General features: G+C 41.4%; 1 protein-coding gene across 2 annotated transcripts; it reads left to right on the forward strand.

Annotated features, from left to right (window-relative positions):
• The first annotated feature begins 918 nt into the window (after window positions 1-918).
• On the forward strand, window positions 919-18,615 carry LOC110052113 (aquaporin-3-like). Of its 2 annotated transcripts, none has more exons than XM_020758242.2 (7): window positions 919-1,051; window positions 5,762-5,861; window positions 6,681-6,807; window positions 6,992-7,129; window positions 11,017-11,135; window positions 11,268-11,485; window positions 16,211-18,615. In XM_020758242.2, the coding sequence occupies exons 2-7, from the start codon at window positions 5,781-5,783 to the stop codon at window positions 16,377-16,379; spliced, it is 852 nt and encodes a 283-aa protein (XP_020613901.1). In that variant the 5' UTR covers window positions 919-1,051; window positions 5,762-5,780; the 3' UTR covers window positions 16,380-18,615. The 2 variants fall into 2 exon arrangements, with proteins under 2 accessions (XP_020613901.1, XP_020613900.1); XM_020758241.2 differs by having other exon boundaries at window positions 920-1,062.
• Window positions 18,616-18,652: the final 37 nt, after the last annotated feature.

Here is an 18,652-nt window from a genome sequence, read left to right on the forward strand (position 1 = left end):
CAGGCTCGTTAAGGAGCAGTGAGGCATTAAAGATGTCCCATTTTAGGGTTATTTAATGATTACAGGAACACATTCCAAGTTATTGTAAACTCTTTTTGAGCCCAGACTCCTGAAAACACGCCTTAAACTACAGTCAATTCTTCTGTCGGACACAAATAAACTTTTTAAGTTTGATTTTGACAGACAGCTGAGTCCTTGTTAAAATATTGGAACCAAATTGCTTGCCACGGCTATCAAACTGCAAAATAGGAAAGACTACAGTGCAGCTGCTATTTTCCTTATTTAGTCAATTTTCAACAATAGAAATCAGATCAGTCTTTTCTCATGCAAAGCTAATGATTAGTTGATTAAAATAACTGGAAAAAAATTTGGGGTGCCCGAGTTCGTTAGTGAGCTATAGCCATTTTTCAACTGACAAAACTCAATATCAAGGCAAATCCGCCATGTTTTCAATGTGCGCGTGCCAGTCTCGCTCTCAGAGTCTTCGTTCACCTTGACCAGCGGGTCGGAAAACGAGAGCTCTGGGAGCAACCATTTCAGGCGTGCGCCATAGATTGCAGTCTGCACAGCGAAACCGGATGGGTAGAATTCGGTTATTTCAAAATGGTTGTTCCCAGAACTCTCGTTTTCCGACCGCTGGCCAAGGTGAACGAAGACTCTGGGAACGAGATTGTGCGCGTGCACGAACGCACGCTAATGACGCCATAAATTATGCGCAGTAAGGATGCGCAATGCAATACTGGGGAATGACCTTAATTATGATGGAAACACACAAAAAAAAGCGTTAAGAAACTTATTTCCCACTCCCACTTTTACCAATATTCTTCTTTTTAAAATCCAACTTCATTGCCATGGTTCCTCTTCTTTTATCTCCGGCATGACCCAAGTCAATAGCGTGACTTATCCGTAGCGTGACACCGTACAGTCCGCCTCGATTTGGGAACTTGGCAGTGTCGATAGCAGTACGTGACTTCCCGCAGCTGACACACTGAGCAGCACTCTGACAAAAGCAGCTACACGCTACAGAGGGACTCACTGAAGGTTTGGTGAGGTAAACAGTCGGTATGTGTATAGCATCTTGTGTACAGTACGCAAAACTAACGCCGTGTTTTGAATTACGAATAACTCGTCGAATATAAACAACCGAAAGATGTATTTCAAAATAGAGTTTTGTCATCAATCCCTCACAAAGGTAATACGTGTGTTCTTTTCTACCTGAGCATTGTGCTTTCGCGGCTGCCTTGTATCGCAAAGGCTAAATTTAAAGCGGAGAAAATAAAACTCGATTACGTTTTACTAGACATACAGAGGAGACGTGAAATCCGTGCCAGATACAAGTTTCCCCGTCGAAATTGATCATATGAGCTAAAATGTAAATAGTTCTCGTTTGATATTCTAGTAGAGAGATTAATTCGCACGATAAATGACCTTTACAGATTTTTGACTACTGACTTTAGCTTCAGGCCTTTCTTTTTAAATCACATTTTAAAAATGACGTTAATGGTCATAAATTCGAACTTAAAATGTTTTAAAATTACATTTCCATATCAATTTTGTCTCATATTATGTTTCATATATATTAAAATTAGATTCAAAGCTGAGCCCTTTCAGTCGCTTGTTCTTAAAACATGAGCAACACACTACGAATTTTAACGAAATAAAGATAACAATGGCTGGTTAGGACGATTTATTTTACTATGGAATACGTTGTTGATATATATCAGAATCTTCAATTGTTGTGTTAAGTATTATTTGCATAACATGGTGAAGTCTCACGAATCCAGTCGTCACTTGGTGATCGACGATTTTTGCGACTATCTTTGTGTAAAAAAAAATCTTAATTCCAGCATTTCGTTTTACTCACATTACTGCTGATGTTGAGAGCTGTTGAGTTGCAAGTTGAGTCACAAGTTGAAGTCTGATGTTCACAACTGATTTATCACATTTGTCACATTATTCAAGTGGCGCGACTCATGTAAATTCGAAGTGTCACGCACTCTCAACAATGGAAGCAACGCAGCTGCAAAGTTATACATTGTTTTGACTCTTTCAGGCAATACAACGAAAACTTTGCTTTTTCTACCCCCCCCCCCCCTCTAATGTATTCATGCGAGACAAAGGAAGAATAATTTACCTCGAAATGGGGGGGGGGGGGGGGGATGGGGGAGGGGTGGGAGGTTTATTGAAAATGACGAGGACTTACTAAACATGCCGTGAAAATCGACGGCAAAAGGCAATGAGCCAGGCAATGAGCGTGATACTCGTTATATGCATAGCCTAAGTTTAATCATACATATTAAAAGTTGTGAGATTTAATTTTGACGCAGCTCTGAACAACGATTTCATACATTCTGATGACACATCTGAAAATGAGTAGCTAAATCAAAACGTGGAGGTTTCTGCCTTTTTCCTAGGAAAGAAGAAATCAATTTGAGGTAGAATGAAGTGATGTTTTATCACTTCCACTCCTCAAGTATTTTCATGAAAATTTTCTTAAGGGACCGTTCATTTTTTATGAGGGAGGGGGGGCTGGTGGGATTTGGGAAGCACCATCTAAAAATTGCATGACCCCCCCCTCAGCTTACCAATTTTTTTCACGTGGCACCCCCTTATAGCGGTCATTTTTTGGGATGACCCCCCGCCCCAAAAAAACAAATTGAACAAACAATATTTAGATTTCAACTTTCTTAATATTTCTCTATTATCACCCTACTTCAAGTTATTATGCTCACTATGAAGACTATTTACAATCCCTATACTACAGAGAGCTGTTGTTTAAAAACCAAATCGAAAGAAAGAGAAGTCAATTTCGGATCTCCTAGTTATGGCTCGCCCTGAGCGTGTGGCATTTGGCCTCTCATTGGCATCTTCCTCATCTGAATTGACGAATGCAAGAATGACGTCACTTGAGTCATCTTCTCCCCCAGAGTCAATGGCATCACTGTCATACTCATCATTGTCACTTTCGTCCCTTTCACTACAGTCAGCACTTGCCCTGTTGTCATTTTGTGTCAATGTCCTGGCATTTCTCAGTGTTGGTTGGCCAGCTCTGAGAGGACTCTTCTGCTGCAAGCATGAATGTCTTACAATTGCCTTTACTTTCTCACTCTTGCTGCTTTTCAAATGCTGCCTCAGCCCGTGGTGGTTCAAGTACTTGTTTAGTTCTGGAACACGTAGCTTTTTAAGCTTGGTTAGATCTTCGCACAACTCAGTCCAAGGATAATCCTCATATGATTTATCTTTTACGTCCCTACTTAACTTTGCCTTTTCTTCTGCTCTCTTTTTCCTTTTAAATTCCAGCACTTCAAGATGCTGAAGATAATACACCACAAACTTTGATTTGACAATAAACGTATCTGCAAATAGAGCAACGCTCTCTGGGTCAGATAAAACCAGCCTGCCACTTCCATGCTCTTTCTTCGCTTGGACCCTTGGCTGCCAGTCATCTGGATCACGCCCTTCTTTTGGGGTCTTCTGGTAGGAGAGGTAGTGGTATTCCGGTAGGCAGGAATGGTCAGGAACTGGTGTAGGGTATCTTTCTATGGGTGGTCCAGTCCATTCACAATAAAAAGAACAAATTTCTCCTACCTTTTCTTGGCAGAACAACTTAAGAAACTCCCTGTAGTTCTCCCCCTCCTCATAGTGCTCATTCATAAACTTCTCAATCTTACGGAAGTAACAGTGGCCTGGAACTGAGTCTTTCCTTGCTCCTGCATTGTGATACTATACCAAGTACGAAGTGTTGTGAAAAAACTGGAAATCTGTTGATGTGTTGTGTGAAACACATTGTTACATTTAATTTACAGATGTCTTTATTTGGAAGGTTTTTACCTCTACTCTAGTGATAGGCATGTATAAATGTTGCCCTGTGCAGGTAAAACAAAAAGCTGAGAATACAACATCAAATGGTTACACGAACCATGATTATTCAATAATATCAGTTCAATATAATAAATAAAAAAAAAATCGTCTTTCCTTTTCTGGTAGGTCACTAGTTCCTCCTCTGCTGATGATACAACCATACCTTAGGGTCTCCGGAAAACAAGCCTTGGCTATATTGTTAATCCAATCGAGATAAGAGCGCGTTACTACATGAGCATCATGAAAGAGGCTCATTCCAAAATGCGCAGTAATGGCGAAAGCGACGAGTCGTGTAAGAAAAGGTTTACAGCTGAACGATCCAGGCAGTTTGACATCTTACAAGCAAAAGAAGCAATCTTTCTAAGTGCGGATGGCTGATCAGAAAGGGCGAGTGAGTTTTCCATGCCAAGGTACCAGTTGAAGCCCAGTGATGGAAGAAAACTGAACTTCTCCATCAAAGAGCACAGAGCAATGGTGGAAAAGTTGAATGTCATATTGAAAGATGTAAAGGAACACGATTCCACACTCTTTCAGTCCAATGGGCTTGCTTTAAAGCAGGGCGAAGAATTTGCCCACAGTTTTAATGGAAAACAGATCAAATGTTTAGAAGCTAAGTTGACGAAGGTCACACAGGACATGGATGCACTAGAAAATAAGAAGAGCAATTATAACAGCATATTCAAGGGCATACTCAAACAGCACATCAACAAAAGGAGAAGGAAAAAAGAAAACCGCAGAAAGTCAAATGAAAGAAAGAGGAAGCGGACTGAAAACAACGTCCAACGAGTTTATGGAATCTGTGTTGGAAACCCGCTAGGAAATGATCTTCCACAATGCCTTGTGTACCCTCCTAGAACGGCCGTCCCGGAAGAGTGTATTCAAGTTGAAGATGTTGCCACGTCGTTATTTAGAAGAGATGGGCCATACATCGCACAGCTCTTGGAAGGGAATTATTTCACCCATGCTACAAGAAGCAGAATCACAACCAACCTTGAGCAGGAAGTCAGAGATTATGTTTACACCTTCATGTACCCTGACGAGTACACTCTTACGGAAAGCATTGCTGCTTCTTGCAGCATTGGTGAAAGAGACTCCCATAGCAGCACAAGCGGCGACGAAGAACTCGACGACAGCGAAGATGAAGATGAGTGCCAGTGAAAGTTGCATTCGAAAATAACAGTGTTAAATACTTCTTTTCAGTAGCTACAAATGCTTTTTGACGCCAAACGTTTTTAAAGCAGGAAAGTTTGTAATAAATTTGTATCCTGCCTTCTATGTTTATTCTATAGCAATGTTTTGATATTCAGACATCATGCCATTTTAAAGTTTTACTAAAATATTTCACGTAACCCCCCCTTTTTCCCTTATTTTTTTGGGATGGTCCCCCCTCGAAAGCCATTTTTTTTTCGCATGGCCCCCCCCAAGTCCCACCAGCGCCCCCTACCTTATAAAAAATGAACGGTCCCTAATGCGCCTTTGAAAATATCACATTTATAAGACCCCTAGCTGTATAACAGATGGCTTCACTGCGCAGTGAAGACTGAAAAGCGCAAATGTTACCTATGACACTTTTCTTCACTTCTGAAAAAGAACAAAGCTTTGTGCAAATGTTTCTCAAACTGGTAACGTGCCAAAGCTAAATGTTTGGCTTCGTTTCGAAAGCTTCGTTTTCCAGGGATGAGTGAGCACGACTCACGTTTTCGGTTGGTTTGATTGATCATCATTTTCGTATTGAACAGGTTGGTCGTTCAGCTCTTCTCTTGGCGCAAGCCTTCCGCACATTTGCTGTATTTTATTTTACGCGTGTAAACCATTCACGTCCAGCGGATAACTTCCCAGCTGAACTTCAAACTTGCTAATGTATTTGCATAAATTAACTGCTATGTCGTTTAAAATACAGATACCCACATTAATCTACCATGGCAACCAGATTACGAGGCCGACTGCCTCCCTTACTGAGAGAAGCACTGGCTGAGTTTATGGCTACATTCATCCTAGTGGTTTGTAACGACTTTCACTGTAATTTTGTTGACGTATATAGTTCCACTTTGAGGCAGTTTGCTATTTCTTGAATTTCCTGCGGCATTTTCAGTAGGGCTCAAGCACACCACGACGGCAACGGCAACGAGGAACGTCACCAAACAAAAGGGTTTAATGAGCAGTACAATGGCCACGCGCGTGCGTTTTAAATCTTTGTATAATCACCGGTCGTATTGGATTTATGTTTGTGGAAAAATCGATCAGGGAAATCACAAGATTATCGTGACGTCATCGATTTTGAATAGCTCCGTTTTCAGAACGTTTTCAGAATGTTTTCCATCCACACTGACGGCGTTTTCAAACTCCTCCAATTTGAAGGCCGTTTTTGAAAAGCTCCTTTTTGGTGACGGATTAGTGTGGACTGTAAGCCCATTACCGTAGAAATAAAGCTGGCGTTTTCAAATTTCTTCGTATAGAGCGACCAGGAGTGTTTCTGCTCTCCATGGAAGGGACGATACATCGCAAGTTTACGCCGGTACCCATTTATACGCCTGGGTGGAGAGATCGAGGCGGAGAGTTAAGTATCTTGCCCAAGAATACAATGTCCCCGGCCAGGGCTCGAACCCGGACCGCTCGATCCGGAGACGAGCGCACTAACCATGAGGCCACCGCACCTCCTTAGCGTAGTGTGGATGGGACATGTCGCGTTTTGTGTTAGTTTTCCGGCCGCGAAAATTACTGGACTGAGCATTTGTTTTTGTTCATGTTCCCAATTGGCGGGAAAAAGTCACGAACATATTACTAACCGTTTTTTTTTTCCGTGCTTTCTTTTGTTCTAGACATTCGGCGTAGCCTCCATCGCTCAAATGGTTCTCAGCCGAGGTAAAAATGGAACCTTCTTTTCGGTAAATTTCAGCTGGGGCATCGGGGTTACACTTGGCTGTTATTGGGCAGGGGGTATATCAGGTGAGCTTCTGAATTCTTTTATTTTAACGTGTACCAAGCACGCCTTCGTTTAGCGTGTGAATGCGAAAGCAGACATTTGTCTGCGCATATACGTTCCTAAGCTAACCTTCGTTTAACGTGCGAATAATTATTGGGCAAATATTGATGACATTTTTCACGTGTAGTTCTCTTTCCTTTTAAAAAGGCGCGCATATGAATCCCGCCGTAACACTGGCCTTTGCCGTGGTGCGACGACTGGAGTGGGTTAAAGTTCCCGTATACTGGCTAGCGCAGTTGTCAGGAGCATTCATAGCGTCTGCGATTGTCTATGGAATTTACTATGGTGGGTTTGAAATGTAGCTTGAAACATAAATTGACGTAAAATATCATTTATAAGTATCTTCCCTCCCCCCTCCCTACCCCACCCATCACAAACTCACTATTACGCGCTCGTTTGGCGAGTCCCCAGTCGACAACCAATCACCATCTTTCCTGCACATTCCCAAGATGCCTAGCAAAGGCAAATTCTAGACAGGAAACAATTGTTTCAGCAAACTAACTATATGCCTAGAATTGGAAGACCTCATAAACGGCAAAACACGGTCGCCCAAACTTTCGCTTTCGAATTTTTTGTTCGTCTGTTTTGTTTTTTTGGTTTGTCTTTTCAGTTTAGGCAACCTGGGAACTTTTTTTTGCGGTAACAAATTGTGTTTGTAAACAATTAAGACAAAATTGCTGTGTGTGCGCAAACAGGGAAACATTGAAGGAAACAATGTTTCGTTGTTTGGGCGCCTATTTTATGTGTCCAGGGAGATTAGAGATTTGAACTAAGGTTTCCTCTTTCTTTGTAACAAGCGCTCCTCTGAAGGTAGTTTAGAAAGCTCCTCCTTCCCAGCTTCCCCCTCTCCCCATTTTTTGCTAACTTACAAACATCACTTACAACAGGAGCCATAATCGGGGACGGAGACCGTAAGCGTGCGCCATTTCTAGTATTGGGGCTGTCCCTATGATATGGGACAATTTTGTATTTTTAGAACAAATTGTGCCATCGCGTGCGGCACACGCGCGTACATGCTGCGAGGATTTTTGCGGATGTAGCGCGGGAGAATTCCCGAAATTTTTGATATTTTTGGTCCACGACTCAATACGTTCATGTCTGTTGGAATTTTGCCTGAGTATTTTCGTTGTAAGCTGCGCCAATCTCAGTGAGGTAAGACAGTGTCGAATTTAGTTATGTGCCGCTTTATGATATCACTGACCAAGTTGTGTTCCGCTGTTTCCTTTACAAGAGCTCCACATTACTCCACTCTAGGTTTCACATATGTTGAAGATTAACAGCTTTTCCAAAACACAGCAGAAAACTAGTTGGATATTTGGATATAGCAGCGTTTCAGGACTTCAAAGGGTCCCTCTTCATGTCACACGCTTGCGGGGATCTCGCCAGAGTCTATCTCGATCGAGAGGTAAAAAAAATATAATTGCAAGTTTAAGTTTCGCCTGAATTGTAAGCAACGCTTGATGTTTTATCAAGGCCCAGTAAGTGACAATAAAGTTTATGTGTGTAGATGCTGCTCAGTTTTGTTTATGTAAAAATCCAATGAATCGTCTGTTGTCGATGAATAAGAGCGTCCGCCGATGCGTGTTTTGTACAGTCAGTAAAACATGACAAATTGGACTTCCGCACATTCGTGTGAAAACGTACATCGAACTCATAATATCTCTAGTTTTTAAATATATTTAAGGTTGATAAATGTTTGAGGACATATTGAAAGCTTAGCTGGAAATATGTGAATAAATCAGAAATAATCAGCAAAATTACGATGAAGCTTTCTTTAAACAACTCGAAGAACGATTTCGATTTGTTGGTTGAGTTATCGAAAACTCATTGTCTATTTTATTTTCGCAGTGTACACATGATTTTAGTAGCCTTGGGCGTTAATTGGTGAAAATTGTTGCAGCATCTCGGCACAAAAGACAACAAAAGAAATCTTTGTCAAGATGTAGTCAAATTTGAAAGTGCACGCGCTGCACTATGCAAATGAGCTACTTAATTTACGCGTCAGACTTTGCTTTCAAAAACTTTTGCAAACTCGCCAAATAAACAGAAACAATAAGAAACTTTCAAAACAGGGTTTGGTTATGATTAAGCATTGTTTGGGAAACTCACAAATTAACTCGATACCAGAGTAAAGAGTTTTCTTACATAACTTTTCTTTACAGAACAAACGCGAAAGCTTATGCGTACAACTAGCGCGAGCAGATATTATTCATTCACAGCGCGAAATCGAAGTCATGTTTGAAAAACTCACCCTTTCCATTAGCTCAGCGTTTGAAACTACATATGAGAGCCCTGGCTTTTATTCCCTGCCTTATTTCCTGCCATCGCTGTGAAAAATCTGTAAGATAATCTCGCAACTCTCATCATTTGATCACGCAACGTGACAACATCCACGCGAGAGCCCCTGACATGTGCGCGGATCCGCGCGGATATGTGACGTCAGGATGGCACAATTTGTTTTAAGGTAATTCCTCTGAAATTAAAGTGACAATAGATTTTTGTTCAAACTTTGTCCACTGAATATTTGTCATATGATAACTTCAATTTTGAAATAAAAAAGGGGGGTGCCCATGCTCATTAAGGAGCAGTGAGGCATTGAAAATGCCCCATTTTGGCATTATTTAATGCTTATTGTAAAAACGTATTCCCAGTAATTGTAAAATCTTTTTGAGCCCAGACTCATAAGAAAACGCATTAAACTACAGTCAATACATTGTGTCGGACACAAATAAACATTTTAAGTTTGATTCAGACAGAAAACTAAATCCTTGATTAAAAAATTGAACCAAATTTCTTGACGTGGTTACCGACTGCAAGATAAAAAAGACCACAGTGTATCTGCTATTTTTCTTGTTTATTCAATTTTCAGCGATAGAAATTAGATCAGTCTTTCCTCACGCGAAGCTTATGATTAGTTGATTACAATGACTGGAAAAAAAATTGGGGTGCCCGTGCTCGTTGGTGAGCTAGAGCCATTTTTCAACTGAAAGAGCTCAATATCAAGGCAAATCCGTCATGCTTTCAATATGCGCGTGCACGAGCGCGCGCTAATGACGCCATAAATTATGCGCAGTAAGGATGCGCAATGCAAATGTGAGGAATTACCTTAAAAATAGAAAAATTGTCCCATATCATAGGTGCGCGTGGATCCCAAGACTTACGGTCTCCGTCCCCGATTATGGCTCCTGCTTACAATACATGAGAAAACCTACTACAATACTTTACATTACGGTACTTGTGTCGCGACTATAAAGACAGTGATCTAGTTCAATAACATTTAGTTCAGTTTTGTACTCTTTACATATTTGGAATTATGTCACGTGGTAATGACGTGAATTTTGTGTGTGTTGGATTTTTAGTCGCCATGTTGATGTGAAAGTTTGGCGGAAATACAGTTCTCATTTTTGTAGTTGTTGGTCAGTGTGGTGGTCGCATTAGGCGACAACTTGCTTGCTTACCTACAATACTCGATAATTACTTACTTATGAACATCAGTTATAATACATGGCATAATCTGCTTACAATACGTTACATTACGTTAGTTAATGGCTTACAATATGCTGTAATAACTTACAGAAAAAACTCACAACAAATTACTAAGAGACACGCCTTAACTGGTGAGAAAGAATTTCCACTTCTGTTGAAATTTCCTCTCACCATTCGACGTCGCATTCGTTTCTATCTCGATTTTATCCTGCACTAATGAGATGAAATCACTGAAAACGAAGATAAAATTATTCAGCGCGTTGATATAAAGAAAATATTTGCCTAGCATTATGAGGTGGTTGAGGGTCGACCGGCGCGTACAGGGACGAGTAACTCCAAATAATACCTCTGTCTCGGAGAGAAGTAAACTCGCGTTACCTACTGTAGAATACCAACTTTGGAACTTATCCCAAAAAGACGCTAGCGGGCAGCTAATCAACAAATGACGTAAGTTTTTACTATCAGAGGAGCAGAAAGGGCAGGATGGGGAGGCAACCTTTTTCATTTTGTATAATATACTGTTCGTGGCCTCCCCTTACAAAAAGCTAAGCTGTTACCATTTCTTTTGTTCAGTTCCATTGTAATAACTTGGCCCGTTGTAATATGTTAGCGCAAGGGACCATAATCTCTTGGTTAATGCTAGACATAACGGGTACTTAGAAAGCAATTTTTTTTGTTTTCTCCAGACGCGCTAAACGCGTTTGATGGTGGAGTCCGACAGATAACTGGCGTGAACGCTACCGCGGGGATCTGGGCAACTTATCCCCAGTCCTTCTTGTCCACCGGAAATGGATTTGCTGATCAAGTAATACTTGTTTCAAGATTTTTATACATTCAGTAGAATGTATTATTAGTATGTTCAACTGGCTGCTTAGTAATGTGTTTGTACTGTATGAGAAGAATTCAGATTTTCACGAGCGTTCGCTTTTGTTTTCAGCTGTTCGGCACGGCTCTCCTTGTCAGCTGTATCTTCGCCATCATAGACAAGAACAACAATTCGCCCGACCAGGGGGTGGCACCGGTCATGATTGGTCTAGTCGTGTTCATCATTGGCGCCACTTTTGGGTTCAACTGCGGTTACGCCATAAACCCAGCCAGGGATCTGGGACCAAGAATTTTCACCGCTATGGCTGGTTGGGGCTCCGGAGTATTTACGTAAGATTTTCATTTGTTTGTTTTGTGTTTTTTGTTTGCTTGATTAATTGCGTCTTTGGAAGTATTTGATATTTGTTCCAGTGAAGCCCTTCTTATCGAGTGTAAAATGAAATCTTTTACGGAATCAGTATTTCGATTAATGTTCTTTTTTTTCTTAAAACTGCCGTACTGCGAATCCTTCCAAAAACACATCTTCCTTGTATTCTGCACCGATTTTGAATCACACTAGTGCATGTCGCATACATTCTTCTTAGAAGCAAAACATTGTTGGTCCTTCAATGACGTGAGAGGACAACTCGCACCATTCTTCGCTATTGCCCGGTCATGGCCACGGAAAGGGCTAATTTTACGGACTTCAAAATTTCATAGGAAATTAACGAAAATAGCTACAACGATAATTTTTTCGCAGTGGTGATCAGAAAAATCACTTCACTTCACTTAGCTTCTTTGTGCCTCGTGGCACATAAGGCCTCCACAGAATGCCTCCAATTTTCTCTGTTGGCTGCAGCAGCTCTTGCCTCATCCCATGTACGCCATCCTGCGCTGTTCCTCTCTCTCTCAACTGTTCTTCGCCAGGTGGTCTTAGGCCTTCCTCTCTTCCTTTTTCCTTCAGGTGTCCATGATAGGGCTATGTTGGTATGGCTGTTTCTGTTTTGTCGTAAGACATGCCCTATCATCTTCCATCTTCTCCTCTTAACCTCTTCACTAAGGAACTTCGTCTCTGCCTTCTCAAGGAGCTCTCTAGTGGTAACGTGATCTTGCCATTTTATTTTGAGAATCCTCCTGAGGCATTTGTTGTGAAACACATCTATTCGTTGGTCATCTCCCATGTTCATCTTCCATGTCTCACATCCATACAGTAGCACCGGTACAACTAAGGTTTTAAACAGTCTAAGCTTGGTCCTCTTCATGATGTTCCTTGAGTTCCATATTCTTTTGAGTCTGGCAAATGTCCCTCTCGCCTTGGACAGCCTGTTTTTCAGATCTTTCATTCCTCCTCCCTCCTTACAAATGGTAGCCCCCAGATAATTAAACTCCTCAATTTCGCCGATATCTTGCCCATCTACTGCAACCTTCTCCTGACTCTTCCCGTTGATCCTCATCACCTTTGTCTTTCCTTTGTTGATTTTCAGCCCGACCCGTCTTGCTTCCTCATTCATTTTAGTAGTCTTGTTCTGTATATGCTGTTTAGTAGAAGACAAAAGCGCCACATCATCTGCAAAATCTAAATCATCGAGTTTAGATGTAAAGTTCCACCTGATTCCATTTTCTCCTTTTCCTACAGTCCTTCTCATAATCCAATCCATAGCTATCAAGAATAGAAATCCAGACATATTGCATCCTTGCTTGACGCCTGTTTTGATGCTGAACCACTCACATGCTTCTGCCTGATCTTCTACAGCACAATTGAAGTCTTCATAGAACACTTTTACCATCCTTACTATCTTGTTCGGGATTCCATATTTCCGCATAATTAACCATAGACTATCACGGTGGATGGAATCAAATGCTTTTTCAAAGTCTATGAAGTTAATATATAAGCTTGCCTGCCACTCGTTTGCTTGTTCAATGATGTTCCTTAATATGAAAATCTGTTCTGTTGTTCCCCTGCCTTTTCTATACCCTGCTTGCTCGTTCCTCAGTCTGATATCAACTCCATTCTGTATTCGATCAATCACAATCCGTCCAAGTATTTTGCCGACTACTGAAAGTAGAGTAATTCCCCTCCAGTTCTTACATTCTTTGAGGTTTCCCTTCTTTGGCAATTTGATGATCAACCCTCTTTTCCATTTGTCCGGGATCTTTTCATGTTTCCATACTTTCTTCAGTAGCTGATGCACTTTCGTTGCCGAGAATTCCTTGTGCGCCTTTAACAATTCAGCCGTGATGGAGTCGACGCCTGGAGATTTCCCATTCTTTAAACGCTCAATTGCTACTTTTATCTCGCCAATTGTTGGTTCAGTGATCGCGATTTCTTCAATCAATTCGCCTAGCTCGAACTCACACTCATCTTCCATTGTTATAGGATCTGTTGGTTCTTCTCTGTTCAGTACTTCTCTAAAATGCTCTGTCCATCTTGCCTGCATTTCTTTCTTTCCACTCACGAGATTACCGCTCTTATCAAGGATGGCTGTGCTGCTCTTAGGTCTTTCATTGCATAGCACTTTCGTCAATCCGTATAATTTTCTCATTTTTTGTTTTCTTGCAGCATCCTCTGCCTCACTTGCGATGCCATCCATCCACTTCCTTTTATCACTCCTTATGCTCTTCATAACTTCTTTACTCTTTTCCTTGTATTCTGTTCTTAGTCGTTTCTTGATCCTCTCTGAACGAGTACTTAGAATCTTCTTGTTTATCTCTTTTCTTTGGTCAATAAGCGCCCATGATTCTTCTGTTATCCATGGCTTTCTTTTCTTCCTAGGACGGCCTAATACTTCATCTGCTGTTTTCGTGTATGCTTCTTCCATTATATGAAACTCCTTTTCTATCTCGTCGTCCTCCTCTCCATCCGGTGACTCCTCTTCCAATGCCTGATATCTATTCTGCAAAGTGATCATAAAGGTTTCCAAAACGTTCTTTTCTTTCAACTTGTTGGTGTCATACCTTGCCCTTATACTTCCCTGTTCTTTGGGTTGTTGTTTTCTTAGTCTTAGCTTCACTTTCATGCATACAAGATAGTGATCGCTTCCAATGTCTGCTGATCTATAGACTCTGGTGTCAATTACTGAGTTACGAAACTTCTTGTTTATCAGCACATGGTCTATTTGATTTCTCGTTTTTCCATCCGGCGATACCCAGGTGGCTTTGTGAATATCTCTATGTGGAAACCACGTTCCTGTTATTATCAGTTCATTCATATCACAAAATTCGCAGTCTTTCTCCATTGTCGTTCATTCTCCCAATGCCTTGTCTACCCATGATTCTCTCATAACCTCGGTTGTCTTCACCGACCTTTGCGTTCATATCACCTGTGATTACCAGCATATCATGTTCTTTTTTGTTATTCAACACATCCTGTAGTCTCTCGTAGAATTCGTCCTTTACAGACTCTTCTGCATCCTCTATTGGTGCATATACATGTACAATCGTCATCTTAACATGCTTGGAATAGAACCTGGCTGTAATTATCCTTTCGCTTATTGGTGTCCAATCTATGAGTGATCTTGCTGCGAATCTGGTCATCAGTATTCCTACTCCGCCTCTGTGGTTGTCATCTTCTCTGCCAGAGTATATGATAGTGTCTCCCCCCTCCAGTACTGCTTTTCCTTGTCCTGTCCAATGTGTCTCACTAATTCCCATGATTTCAATACCTCTCTTCTTCATCTCTCTTGATGCCTGTACTATGTTTCCACTCTGGTATAGCGTTCTCACGTTCCAGTTTCCTATCTTCATGACGTTCTTTGGGTGGACTGGTGATCTCATCTGCCCAAGGGCCTCCGTTTGGCTTTCACCCCCATGCGTCATCGATCCTCTCATGGTGTGAGGAGTGACCACGACGTCCCCCAGATCATTTGAAATTATTCTGCTTCTGGTTTCGGTAATAATATGTTTTTTACAGGAGCGGGTTATCAGCCCGCAGCCCAACCCCCAACCTGGAGGACCAGGGAGCCTCTTCGTCTGACCCCTACCCTTTGACCTGTTCGGCATGGGTGACCCTACCAGGTGCACATGGCACCCGCCGACATAGCTCTAGGGGTCACTGGGGCACGCAAACCACTCCACCACGATCAGGTGATGACTCCATGGATCAGAAAAATAAGGAAATTTAAATAAGCGGAAAAATTTGGGGGCTAGTTGCACTTTAAACTGATTTCCAAAAGGGAAACTATTCGAGCGTAGGAAAATTGGCCATATTCGTTTTCTCGGTATTGGATTGGAACTAGCCTGGAATGGAGGCTCATGCGGAGAACATGATTATAAGAGATAAATGCCATTTGTATTTGAAAAGTCTCGCCGCATGAGCTTTCGTTGCAAGCTAGTTGCAGTCCAATACCGAGAATACAAATATTTAACAATTGTTTGACGAGATTGAGAAAAATACCGTGATTTGTCTGTGGTGAGTAGATCAACTATTTGCCGAGGCCGAAGGCTGAGGCAAATAATTAATCTGCGAGGCACTGACAAATCAAGATATTTTGCGATGACCGAGTTCAATAATTGTTTTATCGTTCGATCACCAAGTTTGTTTTCATATTGTAATCACTCCCTGACAGCTCAGGGAAGCGAGCTGCCATTTTTCACCCTAGAGCGTGGTTACAAATACGCAAGAGCAGAATATTCTTTGCAGCAAAACACATTTAGACGGTACCACGCATGAGCAGACCATTATTTGTCGGCAGTTATTTGCAGTTCACGTGGTGGGCTCTCGGCCAATGAAAATGAAGAAAATACATCGAATGATTAGGTCTATTGTCACGACTGCATGACACATTGAAGATTTCGTCATGTTGCGTTGCTAAGCAACTACGGTGATAGAAACTGCGAGCTCAGAAAGTATTTGCATGTGTTCATTGTCTGAGTTATTAATATTAGTCAATCATCTCTGAACGAAGCGGACAAGGCCTGGAAGATTTATACAAATTCCGGAAATATGCTCTATAGTAGGATAATTTCGCTCTTACTTAAGCCTGAGAGAGCTGTGTCATATTGACAAATTAAGTTTAACCACTGAAAACCTTACCAAATTAACTGACGTTTTTCATCTTTTGATCTTGTTGCGTTTAGGGCTTATCATAGGTGGGCCTGGGTACCAGTCATAGCCTGTTTGCTTGGAGGAGTACTGGGCGCCATTGTTTATATCATTACCATCGAAGTGCATCATAAAGCACCAGAGGACGTCGATAATCCTTATCGTCCCGTCAGTGGCACTGACGCCTCTGAAGATCAACTTTGAACTTTGAATCAGATCAGGCTGTAGACTCTCCTTAGTCAATGCTAGGAAATTTCTCGGTATTAGACTGGGACTAGCATGCAACTGAGGCTAATGCGGGGAGTATTTTCAAATGCAAATGACATTAATCTCTTTTTAAAGATATTCCCCCGATCAGCCTCCATTGCAAACTACAACCCTGGTCACATGGGTTGGGAAAATTCACTGTATACGGTTTTGCCCTTCCCCACCCCTTTCCAATGTTGACAAAACACTTTCATCTAACACAAGTTTGCATTTTACCAATTTCCAACATTTAAAAGAGAAATGTGGGTGCTGACACTTATTCTCTAGGTATTGTGGTTATGATCTCATGTTTTTTTTGCGCATTTTCCGACACAATTTGTCCGTGGTTGTAGTTCCAGTCTAATGCCAAAGATACGAATATGGCATATTCTTTTACCACCATGACCTGGACGCACGAGTTCCTATCAATTGCTGTGTGCAGAAATTAGAATCTGATCGCTGTTTATAGGTAAACGGTAGCAACAATATCCAAGTCTACACTAAGACCATACATTCTGGTTGTGTTGCGTAACCTTGTAGGTGAGTAGTCGATCTCCGACCAGAGAAAATGAAGTTAATGTTGATGAAAGATGAGAGAGTTGCTGCTATTCTCAAGGTTATCCTTTTCAAGTTAATTCTAAATCACTCCTAGTTCCGGAAATCTCATTTGCTCAGAAAAAGCCAATCTTGTAACGCTGATTTTGCTCACGTGGACAGTCCAATCAGCTTTACACGCATTTTGATCCTCCACGAAAACATCCACGCAAGGCGCGTGGGGTGGGGGGGGGGGGGGAGGGTGGGGGGTGCAGTGTTCTCCTTAGGTATTTTAGGCCAGCCGGGCCGCCTGGCTTGATTCGCTTGAAAATCGTTGCCGCCTGGCTTAAAAATGAAGATTTATCCCAATGTAAGCTTAATTTGAGATTTGGAAATGGGAATTCCTATCCATAAGTAAAGAAGAAATCACTCAATAAAGTTGATGAAACATTCGTTTCGTTGAACGGCAGCCATCTTTAAATTGTCCCGAGAACAGAAGGACACTCCAAGATGTCAGTCATGAAATACTGAACCAAATTTCCGCCTTCGTGGAAGGCGTGTCAAAAATGGCGAGCTCAGTGGACTCAGCGTGTTCAGAAAAGAAAAGAAAAGAAAAGCTTCCCAAAGTAAGTTAAGTTCATTTTTTTCTCTGGAAAAGAGACAGAAAGGAGAAAGTAATGCGGCCGGGGAAGAAGTTCAGTCGGAGCTCTCAACATCTGTAAATTCAAAACACCGACTGAAAATCAGGTTTTGATCCAGCTCGGCTGAAGGACTTTCCATGGCTTGAGACTACTATAAACAATGACAGTGGGAGTAATAATCACAATGGTATGTTATGCAGGTTGTGTAGAAAACATAACCAAAGACCCCAGAGAGTAAGACAAGGATGTGCTGTTTGGGTTGATGTTCCGTGTTTCAGGATCCTGAACCATCTTTTAACGATTTCTATTGAAGGACCAAAGCTGGAAGAATTTGATTTCGAGAAAACTGCTGACATTTGGGGGGCTCAGAAAAACAGGAGAATAACATTTACTTCATAAAGCACTAACAAACTTTACTTAATAACTTTACTTTATGAAGACAAGTAACTGTTGTTTTCCTGTTTTTCTGAGTACTTTAGTAAGTTACTTCATAAACAATGTACAAGTAAGTCGTAAGTTTGGAAATCTTTATTAATTTTCTAATCAGGCCACAGGAAGGTTCTTATGAATATCAAATTCAGAATGAACCTCATTGCCAGGGTCTCTCCTCATTCCCTCATCTTTCGCTCACGGAGTGGGGAGAGACCCTGAGAGCGAGCTTGAAGAGAGTGCCCCCTGGCCTTCCAAAAATCCTGGGGAGAACACTGGGGTGAATTTTCTTATCCCTTTTCCTTTCGTGTGCATGTCCGACTGGTATCCTCAGCTAGAGTGTAAACCAATAAAAAAAAGCTCTACCAAAGCTCGAAAGAACCCGCCATCGGTATCAAATTTCTCGGCTCGAATCTATAATCTGACAAAGTCATTTGAGTAGTCATTCCTAGATGTAAACGTATCCTGTTTATGGAAATTATCAGGCTGTAACTATAGTTACAACGTACGAAGGTGACGTTGTTTCAGAAGCATAAACACGGACAAAGTTATGAGCAATCTTTAAAACAGAAATAAAATTTTCACCGAGAGTTGTTTTCGCCCTTATTTTCAGTTCAACAAACATTT

This window comes from Orbicella faveolata, unplaced genomic scaffold (assembly GCF_042242905.1).
Source record: "Orbicella faveolata isolate gen_17 unplaced genomic scaffold, um_ofav_v1 contig_46, whole genome shotgun sequence".
In the NCBI taxonomy this organism is placed as follows: domain Eukaryota; kingdom Metazoa; phylum Cnidaria; class Anthozoa; order Scleractinia; family Merulinidae; genus Orbicella; species Orbicella faveolata.